At 38.1% G+C, this 18,481-nt stretch overlaps 1 protein-coding gene across 5 annotated transcripts in view; it reads left to right on the forward strand.

The window, feature by feature from the left end:
* The window catches only part of ZFYVE28 (zinc finger FYVE-type containing 28), a 162,588-nt gene that overhangs the window by 119,561 nt on the left and 24,546 nt on the right, over positions 1–18,481 (forward strand). For 3 of the 5 annotated variants that reach the window (XM_054203242.1, XM_054203243.1, XM_054203246.1), the window contains one exon: positions 10,061–10,165. The exons of the other annotated variants lie outside the window; for them this stretch is intronic. In XM_054203242.1, coding sequence (XP_054059217.1) covers positions 10,061–10,165 — 105 coding nt within the window. The remainder of the gene's footprint in view (positions 1–10,060; positions 10,166–18,481) is intronic. 5 annotated transcript variants of the gene reach the window in all.

Consider the following 18,481-nt stretch of genomic DNA (forward strand, 5'->3'; position numbering starts at 1 on the left):
ATGTGTTTAGAGTTCAGGATAACACAGTGGGGTAGCTTGAACCATGAAACATTACCACAACATAAAGGCTACAGAAATAAACATTAGCTTAATAACATATCAGTTGAATTATGAAATATCTAACTGGTAGTGGAAAAAGAATGAAGAGTTCTTTGCACTGGAGTTAATTCCTCTTACAGGTAAAATGCAACTTAGTGTGCACAAAACTCAACCTTTGAGAACGTAATTTTATCTCTCTCATTATTCTGAGTATTTGTGATCTGAGGCTTGCAAGGCCTTACAACAGGGTTTCTGAATGGACTTAATTTTAAGAAGTCATTCACAAATCCCTTTGACATTTCATGCTTTTGCAACACTTCAAGTGGAATATAGCTTAAAAGTAATTGCAGTATGTTTAATTAGTGTCCTGATACATCGTTTACAATACTCAGACAATTTGTCTACTAATTTTTGCCTTGGGTAGGATATTAAGTGAAATTTGTGAGAACAAGTCTGCAAAATATGATAAAATTATATATAATAGATGCTTCTTTTTCAGCCTCACATCATTTGTGGATGTAATAATCTCTTTTCCATGTACTTGTCCAGCCTTTGTTAATATTGTGTAAAAACTTTGTATGAGAATTGTCCTTTTACAGAGAGTTCTGTAGATCTGTGTTCCTCTGTGTCCTTTTGCTTGCTCTGGACCTGGCTCTTAACAGCTTCATTGAAAGGATCCTAGTTCCTGCCTGGCCTCTCTGCGCCGGTTGTGATTTTGTAGACCTCAGTCACAATTTTCCCTGTGTGATTGTGTTTTCAGGTTGGAAGAGTCACAGTCTACTTGATGAGAAGTTGTCCATAGCTTTGATCATTCCTTTTGTCTTTCTCTAAACCTTTTTCAATTATACTATTTTCTCTTAGCGGTAAGTGAATCAGAACTACACTTACTCAAGGTATGAGCAAACCATGGATTTGTGCAGTGGCATAATTATTTTCTGTTGTTTTTCCAAAGGCTCACAGAATCACAGAATGGTAGGGTTTGGAAGGGACCTCTGGAGATCATCTAGTCCAACTCCCCTGACAGAGCAGGGTCACCTAGAGCAGGTTGCACAGGAACGCATCCAGGCGGGTTTTGAATGTCTCCAGAGATGGAGTCTCCACCACCTCTCTGGGCAGCCTGTTCCAGTGCTCTGCCACCCTCACAGGAAAGAACTTCTTCCTCGTGTCTAGGTGGAACTTTCTATGCTCAAGTTTGTGCCCATTACTTCTTGTCCTGTTGCCAGGCACCACTGAAAAGAGCCTGGCCCCATCCTCCTGACACCCACCCTTTCAGTATTTATAAGCGTTGATAAGATCCCCCCCCAGCCGTCTTTTTTCCAGGCTGAAGAGACCCAAAATCCTTTCTTCATAAGAGAGGTGTTCCAATCCCTTTGTTGTCGTAGCCCTTTGTTGTACTCTCTCCAGGAGTTCCCTGTCCTTCTTGAACCGGCAAGTCCAGAACTGGACATAGTAGAACTGGACACAGTACTCCAGGCGCGGCCTCACCAAGGCAGAGTAGAAGGGGAGGATGACCTCCCTCGACCTGCTGGCCACACTCTTCTTGATGTACCCCAGGATGCCATTGGTCTTCTTGGCCACAAGGGCACATTGCTGGCTCATGGTCATCCTGTTGTCCACTAGGACTCCCAGGTCTCTCCACAGAGCTGCTTTCCAGCAGGTCAACCCCCAGCCTGTACTGCTGCATGGGGTTATTCCTCCCCAGGTGCAGCACCCTACACTTGCCCTTGTTGAATTTCATAAGGTTCCTCTTTGCCCAAATCTCCAGCCTGTCTAGGTCTCTCTGTATGGCAGCACAGCCTTCTGGTGTGTCAGCTACCTCCTCCAGCTTTGTGTCATCGGCAAACTTGCTGAGGGTGCACTCTATCCCCTCATCCAGGTCATTGATGAATATATTGAACAGGACTGGACCCAGTACTGACCCCTGGGGAACACCACTCGTCACTGACCTCCAACTAGACTCTGTGCCCCTAATCACGACCCTCTGAGCTCTGTCCTTCAACCAGTTTTCTATCCACCTTACTGTCCATTCATCTAGCCCGCACTTCCTAAGCTTCCCTATGAGGATGCTGTGGGAGACCGTGTCGAACGCCTTGCTTAAGTCAAGGTAGACCACATCTACCGCCCTCCCCTCATTTATCCATCCACTTATGCCATCAAAGAAGGCTATCAGATTAGTCAGACATGATTTCCCCTTGGTGAATCCATGTTGAGTACTTCTGATAGCTTTCTTTTCCTCCATATGCCTTGACATGACGCCCAGAATGAGCCGTTCCATCATCTTTCCAGGGATGGAGGTGAGGCTGACCGCCCTGTAGTTCCCTGGGTCCTCCTTCTTGCCCTTTTTGAAGACTGGAGTGACGTTGGCTTTCCCCCAGTCCTCAGGCACCTCCCCTGTTCTCCAGGACCTTTCAAAGATGATAGAGAGCAGCCCAGCAATGACTTCCGCCAGCTCCCTCAGCACTCTCGGGTGCATCCCATCAGGACCCATGGACTTACGGATATCTAATTCACCTAACTGATCTCTTACTTGATCCTAATTGATCTCTCACTTGATCCTCCTCAACCAAGGGGAAGTCTTCCTCCTGATATTTGATTTTTTGCCAAATGGTGAGCTGATGTTTTTGAAGTTGTCTAACAAAGCCCCAAGATCCTGTTCGTGAGCCCAGAGGTTCTCATTCTATATCCGATGCTAAAATTGTTCTCCCTGTGTTTACCATTTGAATCTCATCTTGCCATTTTATTACCTGTTATTCAGACTTTAAGATCCTGTACAGTTCTTCAGTCTGCTCTTGTTATTATTACCCTGAATAATTTTGCACCAGTAGCAACCTTTCAGACCTCATTGCTCTCTCCATTTTTGCAGGTCACATGTAAAAACAAAACCCTCAGGGTCCTTAAGAACTCTAGCTGTGACACACTATTCTTCTGAGATGTGGTTGTTTAACAGCTTCTCCCTATTTATGGTTAAGAATTACTTGTCCATTTTGGGCCCCTTCCTCTTACGCTATAGCTCCTTAGTTTTCCTAAAAGCCTCCAGTGAGAACCTATTTAATAATATAATCTAATAGAATATAATAGAACCTGTTTGGAAATCCAGAGGCTGCTAGCCAAATCACCATTCTTCACAAGTTTCTTGACCTGTTCACAAAGCTCCCAAGAGGTTCTTTCCGTAGAAGCTGTGTTACTTCTTCCCAAGCAGACCTTCACATTATTGTCTACCTATTTTAGCTTTTTGGTGTACTCTGTTAATTTTCTTGGTACAACATCAGACTCACAGAATTAGAGTTGTTTGAATTTCTTTGGAGTCCTTTTTATTTTTAGCGATTGCCACCTTTAAACTCCAGGCAACAAGGAAGTTTTAAATGAGGGGTTAATAATTCATCTGATTTGTTCTTGTTCTCCTAAAATTTTTTGGTGAATGTTTCTGAATTTTTTATTAACAAGTTAGTGGGGTTTGTCTGTTTTCACTGTAGCCGCTTCCACAGTTACTTTGATTACATCTAATTCTCTCTATTTATTATTGAAACTGCAGTACATCTGTTATTAATTGGCAAATATTCCATCTTTGCAGAAGTGGAGAAATAGGGGTGGAGGTATTCTGTTACTAGATTGTTGTTCCTTTATTTGGAAAAGTTCTGATAGTAACTTCTTCAGTATATTCTGTGAGAGAATACATAGATACATGGATATCTATATATAGATTTTGGTTTTGCCTCTGAATCACTAGTCATGTTATTGGTAAAAGAGAGAATTGAGTTACAAAACAGAACTTTGTGGACCTTTTCTTACTCATGCTGCCTGGGTGGTGACTAATCACTGCTTTTCAATGGTATTTTTAAAATGGAAGATTACATTAGGCTTCTGTGACTACTCCCTATTACTTGTTTGTGAATGCCAACTTAACCATAGGGGAAATGTTGGAGGCAGTAGATTATTTTCAGAATGATGGACCCATTAGGTAGAACAATAAGCAGTCTAATATATGTGGAATAGCTGCAGGATATGCTCATTCATCAAATTGATAAATGTATTTACTTTCTAGTTACTGTAAGTCACAACTAGGAGAAGAAAATTTTCTTTCCCTTGTCTGAGTCAAGCAGCTGTCAAATGTGGACGTGATGACACAAACTGTTTCTTTTAGTAAATCAGTTCTTATGCTATGCAATATGACATTATTTATAGGTATAATTTCAATGATCCAGTCAGGTTTACTGTAATTAATCTTTTAAGTCTGAAATACCTGTTATTTCAGGCTTCTCTGTCTAGCCTCAATATTCAGTGGAGTTGAGTTTAAAATACAGATTAAATACTCTTCAACTTAAGATGTCTTTATTGCTTTGGTTTCGAAGTCATAGCTGATGTTATGTCTTTGTCCGTTATTTGCTTGTAAGTATCTCAAAGACATAAAACACCAAGGGCACTGAGAGTCTTCGGCAGCAGCATTAATGAGATGCAAATACAAGCGCTAACAAAGATGTAGTCAGTATCTGATCTACTGAAGGGACAATGTGATAAGTAAAGGTAGTCATGTAGCAAAACAAACTGTTAAAGGGGGGAAATAATGTAAGAATAGTGCAGAAGATGATAAAACTATGATAAAGCAGCATTTGGTGTTTGAGGGTAAAAAAGGACATAAGTTAAGAGCAAAACCAAGTTAATCTAAGATCTGTATCTAGTACTCCTTTTTCGACCGTAAGCAAGCTGTACAGATTTTTAAAATGCTCATTCTGTCATTGTATTCTGCTTGGCTTTCCAAGGGAAAAGAAAATTACAAGGAGTGAAGATCGTGTTTATTTTGGTGTTTTGGAAATACTTGGTGCTCTGTTCTTTCTAGAGTTGAAGAGTCTTTGTAAAACTGTTAATTCTTCTATGTGTCTGATGAAGTTTGGCAACTTGTTTCGTATTGTCATGCAATGCTAGCGTTTTCATGTTTTAGTCTTTAATACCTGGTTCTGTTCTGTGTTTGTTTATCTACATACTGACTGTTCTGATATAAAAAATTATTCTTAAGCACAGTTTCTCTCCTTTCCCCTGCAGGTCTATTTTGTCTAGCTTAAATTATACATTTTTTTCCCATTTTCCTTGATCTTAATTTATTTGGTGAGTGTACTTTTGATGAAGCCTCTTACAGTGCACCTGAGAATTGGCAAAAGGAGCTGAAATTGGTAGTGAGGAGAACTAACCTTCTTCACGCTTTCTGCAAGCTCTAGCTGTGTCCATCGGCTGTTAGATGCTGGCGCTGTTTGCATTTACTTGTGGGGGCTTGAAAAATAGAATATTGTGCCATATGCTTTTGCAGTGTAAGGAGGAGGAATGAGGCATCCTTGGAAAAGTGTGTTTTGCTGTTTGCTGATCTGTATTGCAATTCTAGAATAAGATGAATAATTTATTCTTCTCTGGCTTGGTATTCAGTTTGTCCCATTTCTTAGTGTTGCAGTTCTGTAGTCAAAAATTGTATATATTATATTTATATATTACAATAGTCTACATTGTAATGTATTCAAAATTTTATTTCCTCAGCAATTAGAATGACTTTGTAAAAAGATAAACACCTATTTATACAGTTGGTTTCTAATTTTGATTTTTCTGCCTGTATTTTATTTTTTTCACTGCTTAGCAACATGTGACCTGTGTTCGTGTTTTCAGTACAGTAACTTTAAGATAAATTATTCCACCTTTATAAATGAAAGCTTTATAGAAGAAGCATTTGTATTTTTGGGATGGCCAGCATTTATATTAAAAAAACAAAGCAACAGCAACAAAAAAAATCCAAACAAAAAAAACCCCAAACCAACAAAACTAGATTGATATTGCAATGCAAATTAACTTGATCAAATATCTTATATTCATGCTTTCCCTGTAATATTCCATCACAGTAAGACTTAAGAAAATTGTGTCTTTACAAAGTTGCTTTTTCCATAAAAATTAATGGACAGCTGTGCATGTTCACATAAATAAAAACATGTCTGCTTAGTGTCACGTATTGATTAGTCTTTTAACTAGCTATTCAGGAGTAAAGAAAACTTCCCATCATCAAGAAGGAAACAGTAGTTGATTGGGAACAAAATATCAGCCTTTCAACTGCAAAACTTCCCTTAAGCAGTCTTTTATCTGGCTGTTGATTGAAGTGCCTCTGTTCCCTTTCTGGTGTTCTGTTTCTTTTCTTTTTGCAATCATCCAAATTCAGATTCAGTTTAAATGAGGTTTTTTTCAATCCCTACTCCCCTTCTTTTTCTTTTTTTTTTTAACAATGCAAGTCTCAAATTAAAAGTGGCTGTGTTTGACCTTGTCTGTTGAACACTGATTTTGTGTGCTATCCAATACTTTGACTGCTGTTATGAAACCTTAGTGTGCAAATAAAAGGTGTCAGTGTTTTGTACCAGCTTCCCTTTTACTAGGTCCATATATCAAATGCAGCCCCCGTGAACTGTTAACTCTCAACATACAGATTCCTGAAACGAGTATACTAGGTAAAACAGAGTTTTAAAAGCCACTTATTTGATGGATTTGGTATAGCTGAGCTAACACATGAGGCTTTAGAGTTAGCTCTCACGTAGTGTGAGATAGACAGTGAAGAAATTATCTGTGCCAATTAACTAATGTAACATGGAATGTAATTGTAACTCAAGGAATAACATTCAGGAAGAAACCACCCCCTGAAACAACCAGAGGTTTAATTAAATGTAAAAGGCTGGAAACGCATTCCAGTAGAAAAGAGCACACAAACCAGAATAAAAGTGTCTTTCAGTTTGTTTTTTACTTAGAATAGTTACAAAAAATGGTGAACAGCTTTAAATAAAAGATTTGTTAGTTCAGTCTGCCAGTATTCCATGAAAAGAGGCAGCCACATCACCCCATGTCACTTTGCTCTGTTGCCTCAAATCTTTATTCTATATTTTTATCAGAAGTGCTGAAGAATTCTATTTTGAGCGTGGATGCTGGTTTTATCCCATGCTAGCATGTAATTTTTAAAACAGCACTGTAGGTGTTTAAGATCTCACAAATGAAACAGACTTGCCACCTTACACAGTTTAAACATGCCAGTCCACCAGGGCATCAATTTCAAATGAGCACAAGAAGTGCTGAAGTTCAGGTCGCCTGTGGGCTGGTGTGGGAAGAAAGGGTTAGCTGCTATTAGCTACAGAATGCATATACCTTCTCTTCTAATTGTGCTAATGAACACATGCCATCAGCTGATAACAGGAATTGTGAATTGGGAAAAGCAGGTCAATTCACCTCAGGATCTATCAGCATCTTAGAAAAGCTGAGCAAATCTTCAGGCAGACACTAATGAGAAGAAAGTTCCACAAAGAGGTATCCTGAATCTGTGTGTACTGAGAAGGAACACAGTGAGTATGTCAGGAGTGTTTTTGTTGTTGTTTTTTAGGAAAAAAAGCTATTTAGTATAACACTAAGAAGGCATAAAACAGTGTTACTGTTATTGGATTCCCATTTCTTGTTACTAAATAAACCAGAATTTCTTACCTGAAGAGTTACAGCCTGAATATGAACCAGAAATAAACATTGTAAATAATAAATATTATTTCTGGTACAAAAACTCAATCTGTAATGGTACAAAGGAGTGAGAAAAACGTTTACACATTGTAATTGTCTAAACTGCACATCCTTTACTACAACAAACTAACCTTCGTGAGCATGGTTTTGTGTCAAGTGTGTCCAAGCAATTTACATTGCCAAATGATGACTGACCAGATGGATATCTAATCCTGAAATCAGCAGATGGCTCAGCATGGCCAGGTTTGTGCACAAAGTAAAAGAGGAGTAGTGGAAAATGAAGGCATTTATGAAGCAGTTTAGAATGGCAAACAGTGTTAAGAGAAGGCTTAAAAAAAGGTGAGGTTGTGGAACCGCTGAGAAAAAGTTACGCTTATAGCAACTGGTTAGAAGTGAGAGAGGATTCAAATGAGGGGGAAAAAAAAGTACGGAGAAGAGGTATGAAATGAGGCTTGTAAGCTGATCAGAGCAACATCCATGTCCACTCCACAAAGTTAACTCAGGATAGAAAGTGGTTTTGAGACTTGGGACAACGTTGACAATAAATATTATCTACTCTTAAGAGAGATATTTTTATCAAGCCCTGAAGGACAGCAAACCTGACATCTTTCAGAAAAAGTGTTACTACACAAATCAGCTGGCAGGTTTGTTACACTGGAAAAATCTCGAAATGGCAGGGAGGTGAGAGATAATAAAAGAAGGTGCTGAGTTCGCCAGTTGTTCTTGTTTCCTGGTTCTGCTCTTCAAAGATTACTTTATTCTGAACAATACATTTCATCTTTGCAAGACAGTTTCTCCTGCTCAATCATGCTGCGAAATCACATGCTAATGGTTTTTTAATATCATTTAGCTGCCATAAAACAGATAGTAAAAGTACATTTTAGTAGCATGACCATATTTTAAAATTGGATGGGTAAAGGTGATGAGCTGTAAAAGAGTAAGCCTTTGTTTAAATGCATATATCTCTTCATAATGAGCAGAATTAGCAAGGGAAATTATATAAAACGAATGAAAGTTAAATAGATTTTTGTTCAAGTCTGATAAAATTATTTTCCAGTTGCGACGGCTCTCCTTTCAACTAAAGTATAGTACACTTGGGATTTATTTTCAAATTGGCAGTCAGAAATGAGGAACATGAAGGGGTACATTTTCCAAGCAATTAGTGGGAGGTATGCAAACAAATCCTATTATTTCTTAGTGGGATTAGAGCACATACCTTCCATATGCTGCTTTGAAGAATTCCCCTTAAGCATTCTTCCAGACTTCTAGCTGCAAAAATAGCTACAATAGTAAATTTGGTAAAAGAAAAGAATTTGGAATGTAGCTGGTTTGAATACCTACCCCGCATACGCCTACAAATCAAAAAAGCATTAAAAAAAAATCTGCTAATAATTGTGGAGAAGTAAAGTAAAATAATCCTGACCTATATAATTACATCTATTTTAACTAAAGGCATTTCTTAGGTTTCTCTCTGTGTTGTCCAAAGATTTCTGTTGACTGAACATTTGATTTCAGCAGGCTTGAATGATTCTTCTGCACTGCCTACAGCCAATACAGCTTTGATACCTCAGCTCAAGATCACATATTTTCTTATCTAGTATAATTTATTTTTTTTCAGCTTGTGGAATTTCCAGTAGCTGAGCAGTAAATTGTTACTGAAACAAAAAATTGGTCCTTCCAAAGTAGTTCTGTAGTGCTTATGAAATAATTTTTAATCTTCTAATCCTAATTTATGTTGATAATATGATGTAAGATCTAAAATGATGTGTTATTTAAAGGCTTTTCATTAGACTAGGGTTGCCAAAGATAGCTTGTGTACCATTCATTTAAATTATTCATATCCTTTTACTTAGTAGATAGCGGATTTTCTCTAATAAAGTGTCAGTGGTTTGCCACGGGCCTGCTCCTTCCTGCTCATCTGTTGGTTTAAAGCACAAAATTTGAGGTACCTATATGGCAGTTTTAGGAACTAAGCGAATTTAGGGGTAGGAATAAGTATATTATCTTCACTGAAGAGCCAGCTGTCTGCTTTCTTACAGACTTTTTCCTTCCTGTTGGAAGAAACTTAGCTCAAACTTGTCACGATATTTCAGCAGTTCTTGAAGCTTATTGTTTAGGATGTCTTGGCCTGAAACACACAGCGGCTTTATGAACTTTCAGTTTTGTTATGTCTTTGTTACAACTTAAACCACACTTAGCAGCATGGGCATGCTATTCCCTCTATACCCTATGAAAATGTAAGATCCTCAGTTCTTTCCTGAATATTTTAACTGTACGATGTGAATTAAATTCAAGATTTTTATAAAATGTGTGCCCCCTGATTTTGACAAATTTCCTTTTGGGAAGAAAACAGAATAGGTCTGTATAATTTTTCTGAAGAGCAAAAATATAACTGCTAGTTTACTCTTATTTCTGTATAACCCGTGACAAGCCATGAGTTACCACAGTGCTGTTTTTCACCTTTGTTCGCTTCAGCAGTTCATTTTGTTTCCATATGTTTTTTCAGTTCTCAGGATGGCTTACGTGATTCCCCCCTCAGCTCCATCTCCAGCAGTGACTATGAGAGTGTTTCTGTCACTACATGTAGTCTCTCCAGCATATACGCTCTGAGGTAATAACATCACTTTGCAGTCAGATTTGACGAATGGTTTTGGGTAATGCTTGGTTAAAAATTTTCGTTGAATTAACAATCAAGTGACAGCAACACTTCTGAGTATTCTTCCTTTTGAACAGCAGGTGCTTTTTTCTAGCTGCTTTCTTCAGTGCTGTGGCAATTGAGAGGCAACTATTTAAGGAAAAGTTTTAATGTATAAAGCAATAAATTACTTATGTCTGTGATCTCCCTTTTATTTGTTCATACAGCATTTTTTAAGAGAGACTTAAGGTTTTAGCTTGAAAAGTACCAAATGTTTGTTTTAGCGAGGTCTTGGCTTTCTATAAAATATGGTTTTTTTTCACTTAGTAAAATGAGGTAGTAAAAAGAGTGGAGCATTCCAGTTCACAATAATTTAACTTCCACAGTGGTGTTGGACAAAATTGGTAAAAATACTAGTTTATATTCTTATCTTCTGAAACTGCGTGAGTTTTAACTTTAATTGGTTTTGTTCAGAACACGTAATGAGAATAACAGAGGAATAAAGTTGAGGGCAGAAAAATGTTACTAAAGTAGAAATGTGAGTACTTTGCTTTTTTTAGAGTATGCATAACATATATGTATGTGATATATTGCATACATTGTATGCAATAACTTTATTACTCTGGTACAGGCAGGTTGAAATACCACTGTTTCCATCGAGGTAGATCTTCCGCTGCTTCTCGACCTCCCTTTTTCATCTGTTTATCTCTATCCAGCACTTCATTTGAACTTCAGGAATTCTGAATTTTATCTAGGCTTGCGGATAGCAAGGGGGGGTGAAAATGTCTTTTCTAGTAGTGACAGAGGAAATAGTGGATATAATAATATGTATTTTGTTAGGATGTGTACATCTTCAGGCTCAATTTTTTTAGTGTTCCATATTTTTAAAATAAGGGCAGAAAGATGTGACTAAAACTATTTTTCACGGTTTTAATTTTGAAATACGTTTCCTTTTGACTGTTCTTTAAACAAAACCCAATTTACCTGCATGCAACAGCTGCCCTCTTCTACATGCTGAATACATCAAGGGGACTGTTTCACACAGGGCTATCTGAATGGACAATAGAAGTAATTTCAGTTATTCTTCAGAAGTAACTGGAGCAGCAAGAATAAGTAGGTCTTCCTTAGGTGCACAACTTCTTTTCAAGGCCTTACTGTGCTGACTTCGTGTGTTAGTATTGTAGTTGCCACTGTATTGATGGTTAGGTAAATTAGTTCTGTCTTATCGCATTTACAGATTTTTGTTTTGCTTGAAGTTTGATTTATAAAGCAGTATTTGTACATGTACATTTGCACTTTTGTCCACTGAACTATAGCATTGTATTGTCCCTGAGTTTCATGCAAGAAATCTAAGCTGCCCATTTTTCTCTGATTGATATTACTAGAGATCTAGCTATCGTAGTTTATGGCCCAATTAAAAAAAAAAAATAGCTAAGTGCTTATTTGACTATACTGATATCATGGAATTTTCAGAGTTGGAAGGGACCTCTAGAAATCATCTAGTCCAACTCCCCTGCTAGAGCAGGATTGCCTAGAGCATGTTATTCAGGACTGCATCCAGGCGGGTCTTGAAAGTCTCCAGAGAAGAGGACTCCACAACCTCCTTGGGCAGCCTGTTCCAGTGCTCTGTCACCCTCACCGTAAAGAAGTTTTTCCTCATATTTGATTGGAACTTCCTATGTTACAGCTTGTGCCTGTTACCCCTTGTCCTGTTACTGGGATCCACTGAGAAGAGTCTGGCACCATCCTCCTTCTCCTCCTTCTCCTATCCACCACGTCCTATCTAAAGGGTGGGTCTAACCCTTTAGATACTTGTAAACATTAATAAGGTCTCTCCCCTCAGCCTTCTCTTCTCCAGGCTAAAGAGTCCCAGCTCTCTCAGCCTTTCCTTATGATGATATGAATTTCCCCTTTTGAAATGCTTGCTTTAAAAAAAGTTTAAAGTTATCTTAACAACTGAATAAAATAGAAGACAAAAAAAGCTCAGAAGTTGAACTGCTTCAAAGTACTATGTTCCTAGATCTGTGTGCATAGAAATATAATATTCGGTACAAGTATTTGTAATACATTTTAGAATATGTTATTTTTAAGGGGCTCCCCTCTTCTTTTATCTTGTATTATCTAAACAACAAACATGTTCCTTGCAAAGGCCATCTCTATAAAATGTTCTTATCTGAAATAACTAAGTTCTTCCTGATGTCATGTGCATATCCAAAACAATACCTAAATTGGTTTTTTTATTGTTTCCTTTTTCCTATGAAATTTGCCATTTTAATGTACTTAATTTCTTGCTGGTTTCACTTAACAAAGATTAGAAATTTAAATGTAACATTTGCAATTTTTTATGAAACATAGAATTCTTGAAGTACATTTATTTGGCCTTTCAACCTCTCATGAATCATAAGCAATTCCTTTGCGCTGTTAGATAACCAAAACTGAGACTGAAAGTCATGTTGTCAGATTGTGGTGTGTTTTGGAAATACCCAAGTGACTTCAAACCAATTCTATTCTGGTACCAACCCCAGCTTAACAGGAATAGCACAGGGTGTTGAATGAACTACTAGTGTATTAATAGCATGGTCTGAATGGATTTGAAACAATGAAGCATTGCATGTATGGAATTCTATATATTTATACATTTATTGTTTTCCAAATGGAGAACCAGGGAGAAAATTCCCGCTCCATGAATCCCAGAGCAACATTCCGACCCATGGGTCATTGTTTGCTGTTTTGGTTTTTATTGGAAGGAAAAAGCTGTTTGGACAGTAGAAACCACTTGGGACCTGTTAAAGGAGGCTACTTCAAATCAGCCTGTGATTTACTGCCTTAGATTTTTCTTTTTCCCATCATCAGCTAGTGCTATTTAGTTTATTCATCCTACCTAATTTTAGGCACCAAACCGATATATCTCAATTAAGAGTTTTGCTGCTGTAGGTTCCCTGTTTAGTCAATGGAGAACAGTGGAAACCTTGGTTAAGCGTGTAATTTGTTGGCATGCATCTGGACCAAAGATTTTCAGTCTTAAATCAGAACTATGATTGCATACTTTGATTACTGACTGTGCTCACACAGGAATTTGAAAAACATTTTAAAACCTTGCTTGAGGTTTCTAGAGCACAAATTGGAAAAAAGGTACAGAGAGCTTTTCAAATGGCTTTACTACAGAAAGGTTGATTATTTCACTGGTACTTGATCTGTGTAGAAGGTTCCTCCTAGTCTCAGAGGTCTAATGGTGAAGAAGTGAAATGTTCAGCCCAGTTCAGAAGATGATCATTCATTAAGCGGTATCTAGACTTGAGATTGATCAGTAGTCAACTTTATGAGCAAAGAATAAACGTATTCCACATATTTCAGAAGGTTTCAGAGAAACTGTGTTTTTATGCAGACTCTTAAGAATATGCAGAATTTTTTTGTTGTATCAGTGTGACTGTGGAATAATACTGCTGACTTGAGTGAAAATGAGATGTTTCTAACTACAGCAGGGAAGTGGCAATTGGTCCATTGTTTATATTAGCTCCAGGAAACAATACATCCAGTTTTTCAATTTTAATGGCTCCTTTTTCATAAGTGTAATTTTTAGAATAGTTTTTAATATAACTATAGCTTACTGAATTGTAAATAGGCAGCTAATAAAATACACTACTGGAATCTTATCCATTTCAGTGTTGGAAGTAGGAAAGCCAGTAGCTTTTAAAAATAAACTGTTTGCGGGAATTTGTCGTCTTTCAACATGCATTACAATTATGGGGCAAGATCCTGAGAGAGCCATTAATTTGAGTGGAAACCTAAATGAAGGCCATTCATACACTAACAGAATGAGATGACTTGATATGCTTAAAGCCAAGAATGAACTTAAGTTCTTTGGAAGACTGGAGCTAGAAAATGGCAAGAAAAGCGTTGTTTTGGGAATGAGGAGGAAAAATAGGAGAGACAACAGAAGAACAAGGTAGTTAAAATTAGTTGATTTCAAGCTTCACTGGAGTTTTTGGTGTAAGAGTGCAAAGGAGGAAGAAATACCGATGAATCTGTTTTAAAGCATTTGCCTGCCTAGAGTACATGGTAAAGCCTACTTCTTCATGTTAAGGTTATGGTGAGCCAATAAATCAGAACTTTAAATATAAATAATAACTTTTAAAACTAACCTTAATGGTACGATAGATGCCTTTCCTGGTCAGCAGTCACTTTTTATTTTAGATATGTCATTGTGGCTTAACTATTGGTGTTTGAGGGTGTATTTTTATACAGTTTTAGGCATTTACCAAAATGGGTGGTGAAGTTTTAGCCTATGTTATTTAAAGTCTGTAAAATTAAGTACCTGAAATGTATTGTGACTCAAGTCTATGCCAAAACAGCAAGAGTCTGCTAGCAATTAGAGTAGGATATTTATCTGGCTATTTCTATTAGAATACCCATATTTGCGTACATGTGGGCAGAGTCCAAGGTCACTGGCTTGCTGGATATAGTTGAAGGGTATCACTTTATTGCATATTTTGAGTATATCCCTGTTAGTATAAACACACATGTGAAACAAGGCAGGGAAGGTTATCTTGGTATATAAATGAGATGAGTTTTTGATTACCCGCTTCAGAAATAGAGGGTGTTTTGCAGGAGACTGTTTGAAGCTACCTTGCCGGTAGGTTCATAGAATCACAGAAGAGCGCAGGTTGGAACGGACCTCAGAAGATCATACAGTCCGACTTGTTGTGGGAAGGGAAGCCTAGATGAGATTATCTAGCACCCTGTCCAGTTGCATCTTGAAAACCTCCAGTGATGGGGACTCTACCACGTCCCTGGGGAGGTTGTTCCAGTGATTTACTGTTCTTAGTGTAAAATACTCTTTTCTTATATCAAGATGAAATCTATGCTGGTGTAGCTGGTCCTCTCCATGTGGCTCCTTGTGAAGAGAGCCTTTTGTCGTCTTTGCAGCCACCCTTTACATACTGGAATATTGTGATGAGGTCCACTCTGAGCCTTCTCTTTCTTCTCCAGGGAGAAAAGACCTAACTCCTTCAGTCTCTCCTTGTAGGTTCTCCATCATCTTCATGGCCCTCCTTTGGACCTTCTCTAGTTAGTCAGTCTGTCTTGAATTGTGGAGACCGAAACTGAACACAGCAGTCCAGGTGTGGCCTGACAAGCACTTGGTAGAGTGGGATGATCACATCTCTTATCTCCGCTGGTAATGCCCCTGTGGATGCAACCCAGGATGCAAACCAGCTTTGATTGCTGCAGTGGTGCACTGCTGACTCCTGTGCAGCGTGTTGTCCACTATAACCCCCGGTCCCTTTCAGCAAGGCTGCTCCCCACCCACACGGATCCCAGCCTGCACTGGTCTCTTTGGTTGTGTCATCCCAGATGCAGGACCTTGCACTTATCTCTGTTAAACTCCATACTGTTCTTGCTAGCTCACTGTTCCAGCCTGCCCTGGTCTGTCTGTAAGATGACTTTCCTTTCTGATGTGTCCACCTCACCACTGAGGTTGGTGTCATCAGCAAACTTGGTCATGGTGCTCTCAGTCCCATCATCCAGATCATTTAGGAAGATGCTGAACAGTGTGGGGGCCGGTATTGATCCCTGGGGGTTCCCACTTGTGGCAGGCTGCCAGCCTGAGTAAAAACCATTGCTCACCACTCCCTGAGTGTCACCTCTGAGTCAGTTTCTTGCCTGTCTTGCAGACCAAGCCAAGTTCTTGTGGGTGGACAGGTTCTTACAAAACCAGGTTTTATACTGTGTTTTTTCATCAGCAGAACTCAGTGCCTTGAAGAGGATGCGAGAAGGAAAAATAACTTGGTCATTCAGCAGGACTGTGAATGATACAAGAAGTGAGTTCTTTCATCTCATTTTCCAGAGCTATGCATTCATCTATACTATCAAAGCTACAGCGCAGATTACACGCCCACAAGTTTTAATAAACAGATCACAACTACTCTGTAGATGACGGTGTGGAGGACAACAAATACATTAACAATATATTTTAACCGATGTGTCACAGTCTACCTGATGAGCTGTGTCTCCAGATCTCCTCTCTTGCAGTTTTACCATTGTTAACTTGGTCAGGTTATGTTTATTTAAGCTGGGAAAAATGACAGATTAATTCTGCATTAATATTTGGTACTGTCATTTTTGTTTTGATTAATGCATTGCTGTAGATTTTATTTCCCCTTTTTTCTGTAGAGCTCTTCTTTATAGAAAGACTGCACATAACCAGAGAAAGGCTGCTGGTAATGGCTTTACATGTACTGTACTGGAATCATGGAAATAAGAGTTCAGTGAGAAGAGCTGTGAGATGAGAAGGGGGTTTATACCTTGAGAAAATCAGAATGACTTCTAGAATAGACACTATTCCTGCCTAATGATTTTGAAGTGCAAACTGTGTATGTTTTAGGCACTGTGAGTCTGTGCTGTTTTGTATAGCTCTGTCACTCAAGCAATGTGAGGGCAATTAATATGCATATTAATACAGTCATAAACAGGCTGCTGTGTACAGTCTTCTTGCTTTGCTGCTAAATCCCTTGCTGCAACCAGCTGAGCAGTACCAGCAAAACAAAAAAAGTCAGCGTTGATGAGGTCTGTCAGCTTTTGCTTATGATTTTAGTCAGCGAGACATATGTGACTGAAGCAGATGTCTCTAGTTTTTCATCGCCAGGATTCTTCTTGATGTGTTTCATGCCTATCTTGTTCTTCACCCTGCAAGACATAAAAATCAAATCTCCAAATGGTACAGCATTTTCGAAGCTATAGTGTTCCCTTTTAGGAAATTCCACAAGGTATTTTTGGGTATATTATATCCGTATCTTTGTCTTCAGTAACAAGTAACTGATGCTGATTTTATTTTCTTGAGGAATAACCCAGGCAGCTTGTGTGAACTGCTTGTTACAGTGGGAAGGTGAAAATTCAGTTGTTCGAAGTTTTTTTTTTTTGTCTTTCCCTATTAAAATGATAAACTTCATATTTTAGTGATGTTAAAATATCCAATATGGTTGAAGTAAATTAAGTATAAAATATGTTCCCCTCTGTGTAAATCAAGTTAAATAGGGCAATATTTTAAACTGACTAGCATCAGTGGCAGAAGCAACAATTCTGTTCTAGCAAAATTGGTAGGCACCCCAAAATTTGCCATTTGGGGGCTGTATTCCAGGTGGCATATCATCTGGCTGGAGAGTACAAAAGTGATCATAATGGGTTTGTGTTCTTCTTTCTACGTAGCTCTCTTGTAATTTTCATTTTCAGTGATTTGTCCACATTTATAATCATGTTCATTTTAACGATGTGTAAAAATCTGTTGTTGAATGTCGCTTGATGTTCCCTGTGCTACTAATAGAACAAAAATTACTAGCTTTCAGAAATTAGATTTTATTTTACAGATTGGGTTTTCTCCCCCCAAAAATCCTTATAATAGCATGTTTGGGAGTTTTGAGTTTATGTGTAATTAACTAAAATCACTATAGTAACTGCAGTTTTTGGCAATGCCTAAAACCAAGATACGTTGTAAAACCACAATTATATTGGAGGAAAAAAGACAGGATTTCCTCATACTTTCAGTGGCATTGAAGGTGGAAAATGAAGAAAAAGCTTTCTTTTCGAATTAAAATCTTAAGGCTCCACCTAATACTTTAATTAGCTTTTCTCAGCTTTGACTCCCATGGCTGAATACAGAATTCCTGTGAGATTCTTCTAGACTTTAGCATGCTTTAATGCTTCAGCTGGTTGTTCTGTATTATTTTTTGAGGGAACTGATGGAGGCGATATGAAAATGTTGTGCTAATAAGTTTCCATATCCCTCAGAGTTCCTCTTGCTAGAAAACTTTTTTCAGTGCTTCTTCTCCATCTCTTTCTGCCACATGCAGGAGTTGCAACTCAAGACAGTGTCTGCTGGAATTGAATGCTAAATTAATTCACTTTTTACTATGCCATACAGAATAGTTGTTTGCGTATCCCAGAGGACACTGCTGAAGAGCTATATGAAATGACTCTTTGCCCCTGGAAGTATTTGTATCTGGCATTGGGTATCCAGGTTCTATTCCTGTGTCAAGTTCTGGATAAGGCATAAAAGCTGGAACCAATGCGTTTCTATCCCTGTATCAGATACCACAGCTGATATTATATACCATTTCTTCATAAGTGCTACACTATTTTTGTTGTTCACTTTCAGTTTTTCCAGTTCAGGATTATTTTTGAAGTTTAATTATTTCTGTGTTCTAATCTGATATTATTTGTACTTCTGCAGTGTGAGTGAACATAGGAGAACTTTAAATGCGTGTTTGATTACAAAGAAGTCTTACAAAAAAATGCCAT

Source organism: Rissa tridactyla, chromosome 5, assembly GCF_028500815.1.
Source record: "Rissa tridactyla isolate bRisTri1 chromosome 5, bRisTri1.patW.cur.20221130, whole genome shotgun sequence".
Taxonomy (NCBI): Eukaryota; Metazoa; Chordata; class Aves; order Charadriiformes; family Laridae; genus Rissa; species Rissa tridactyla.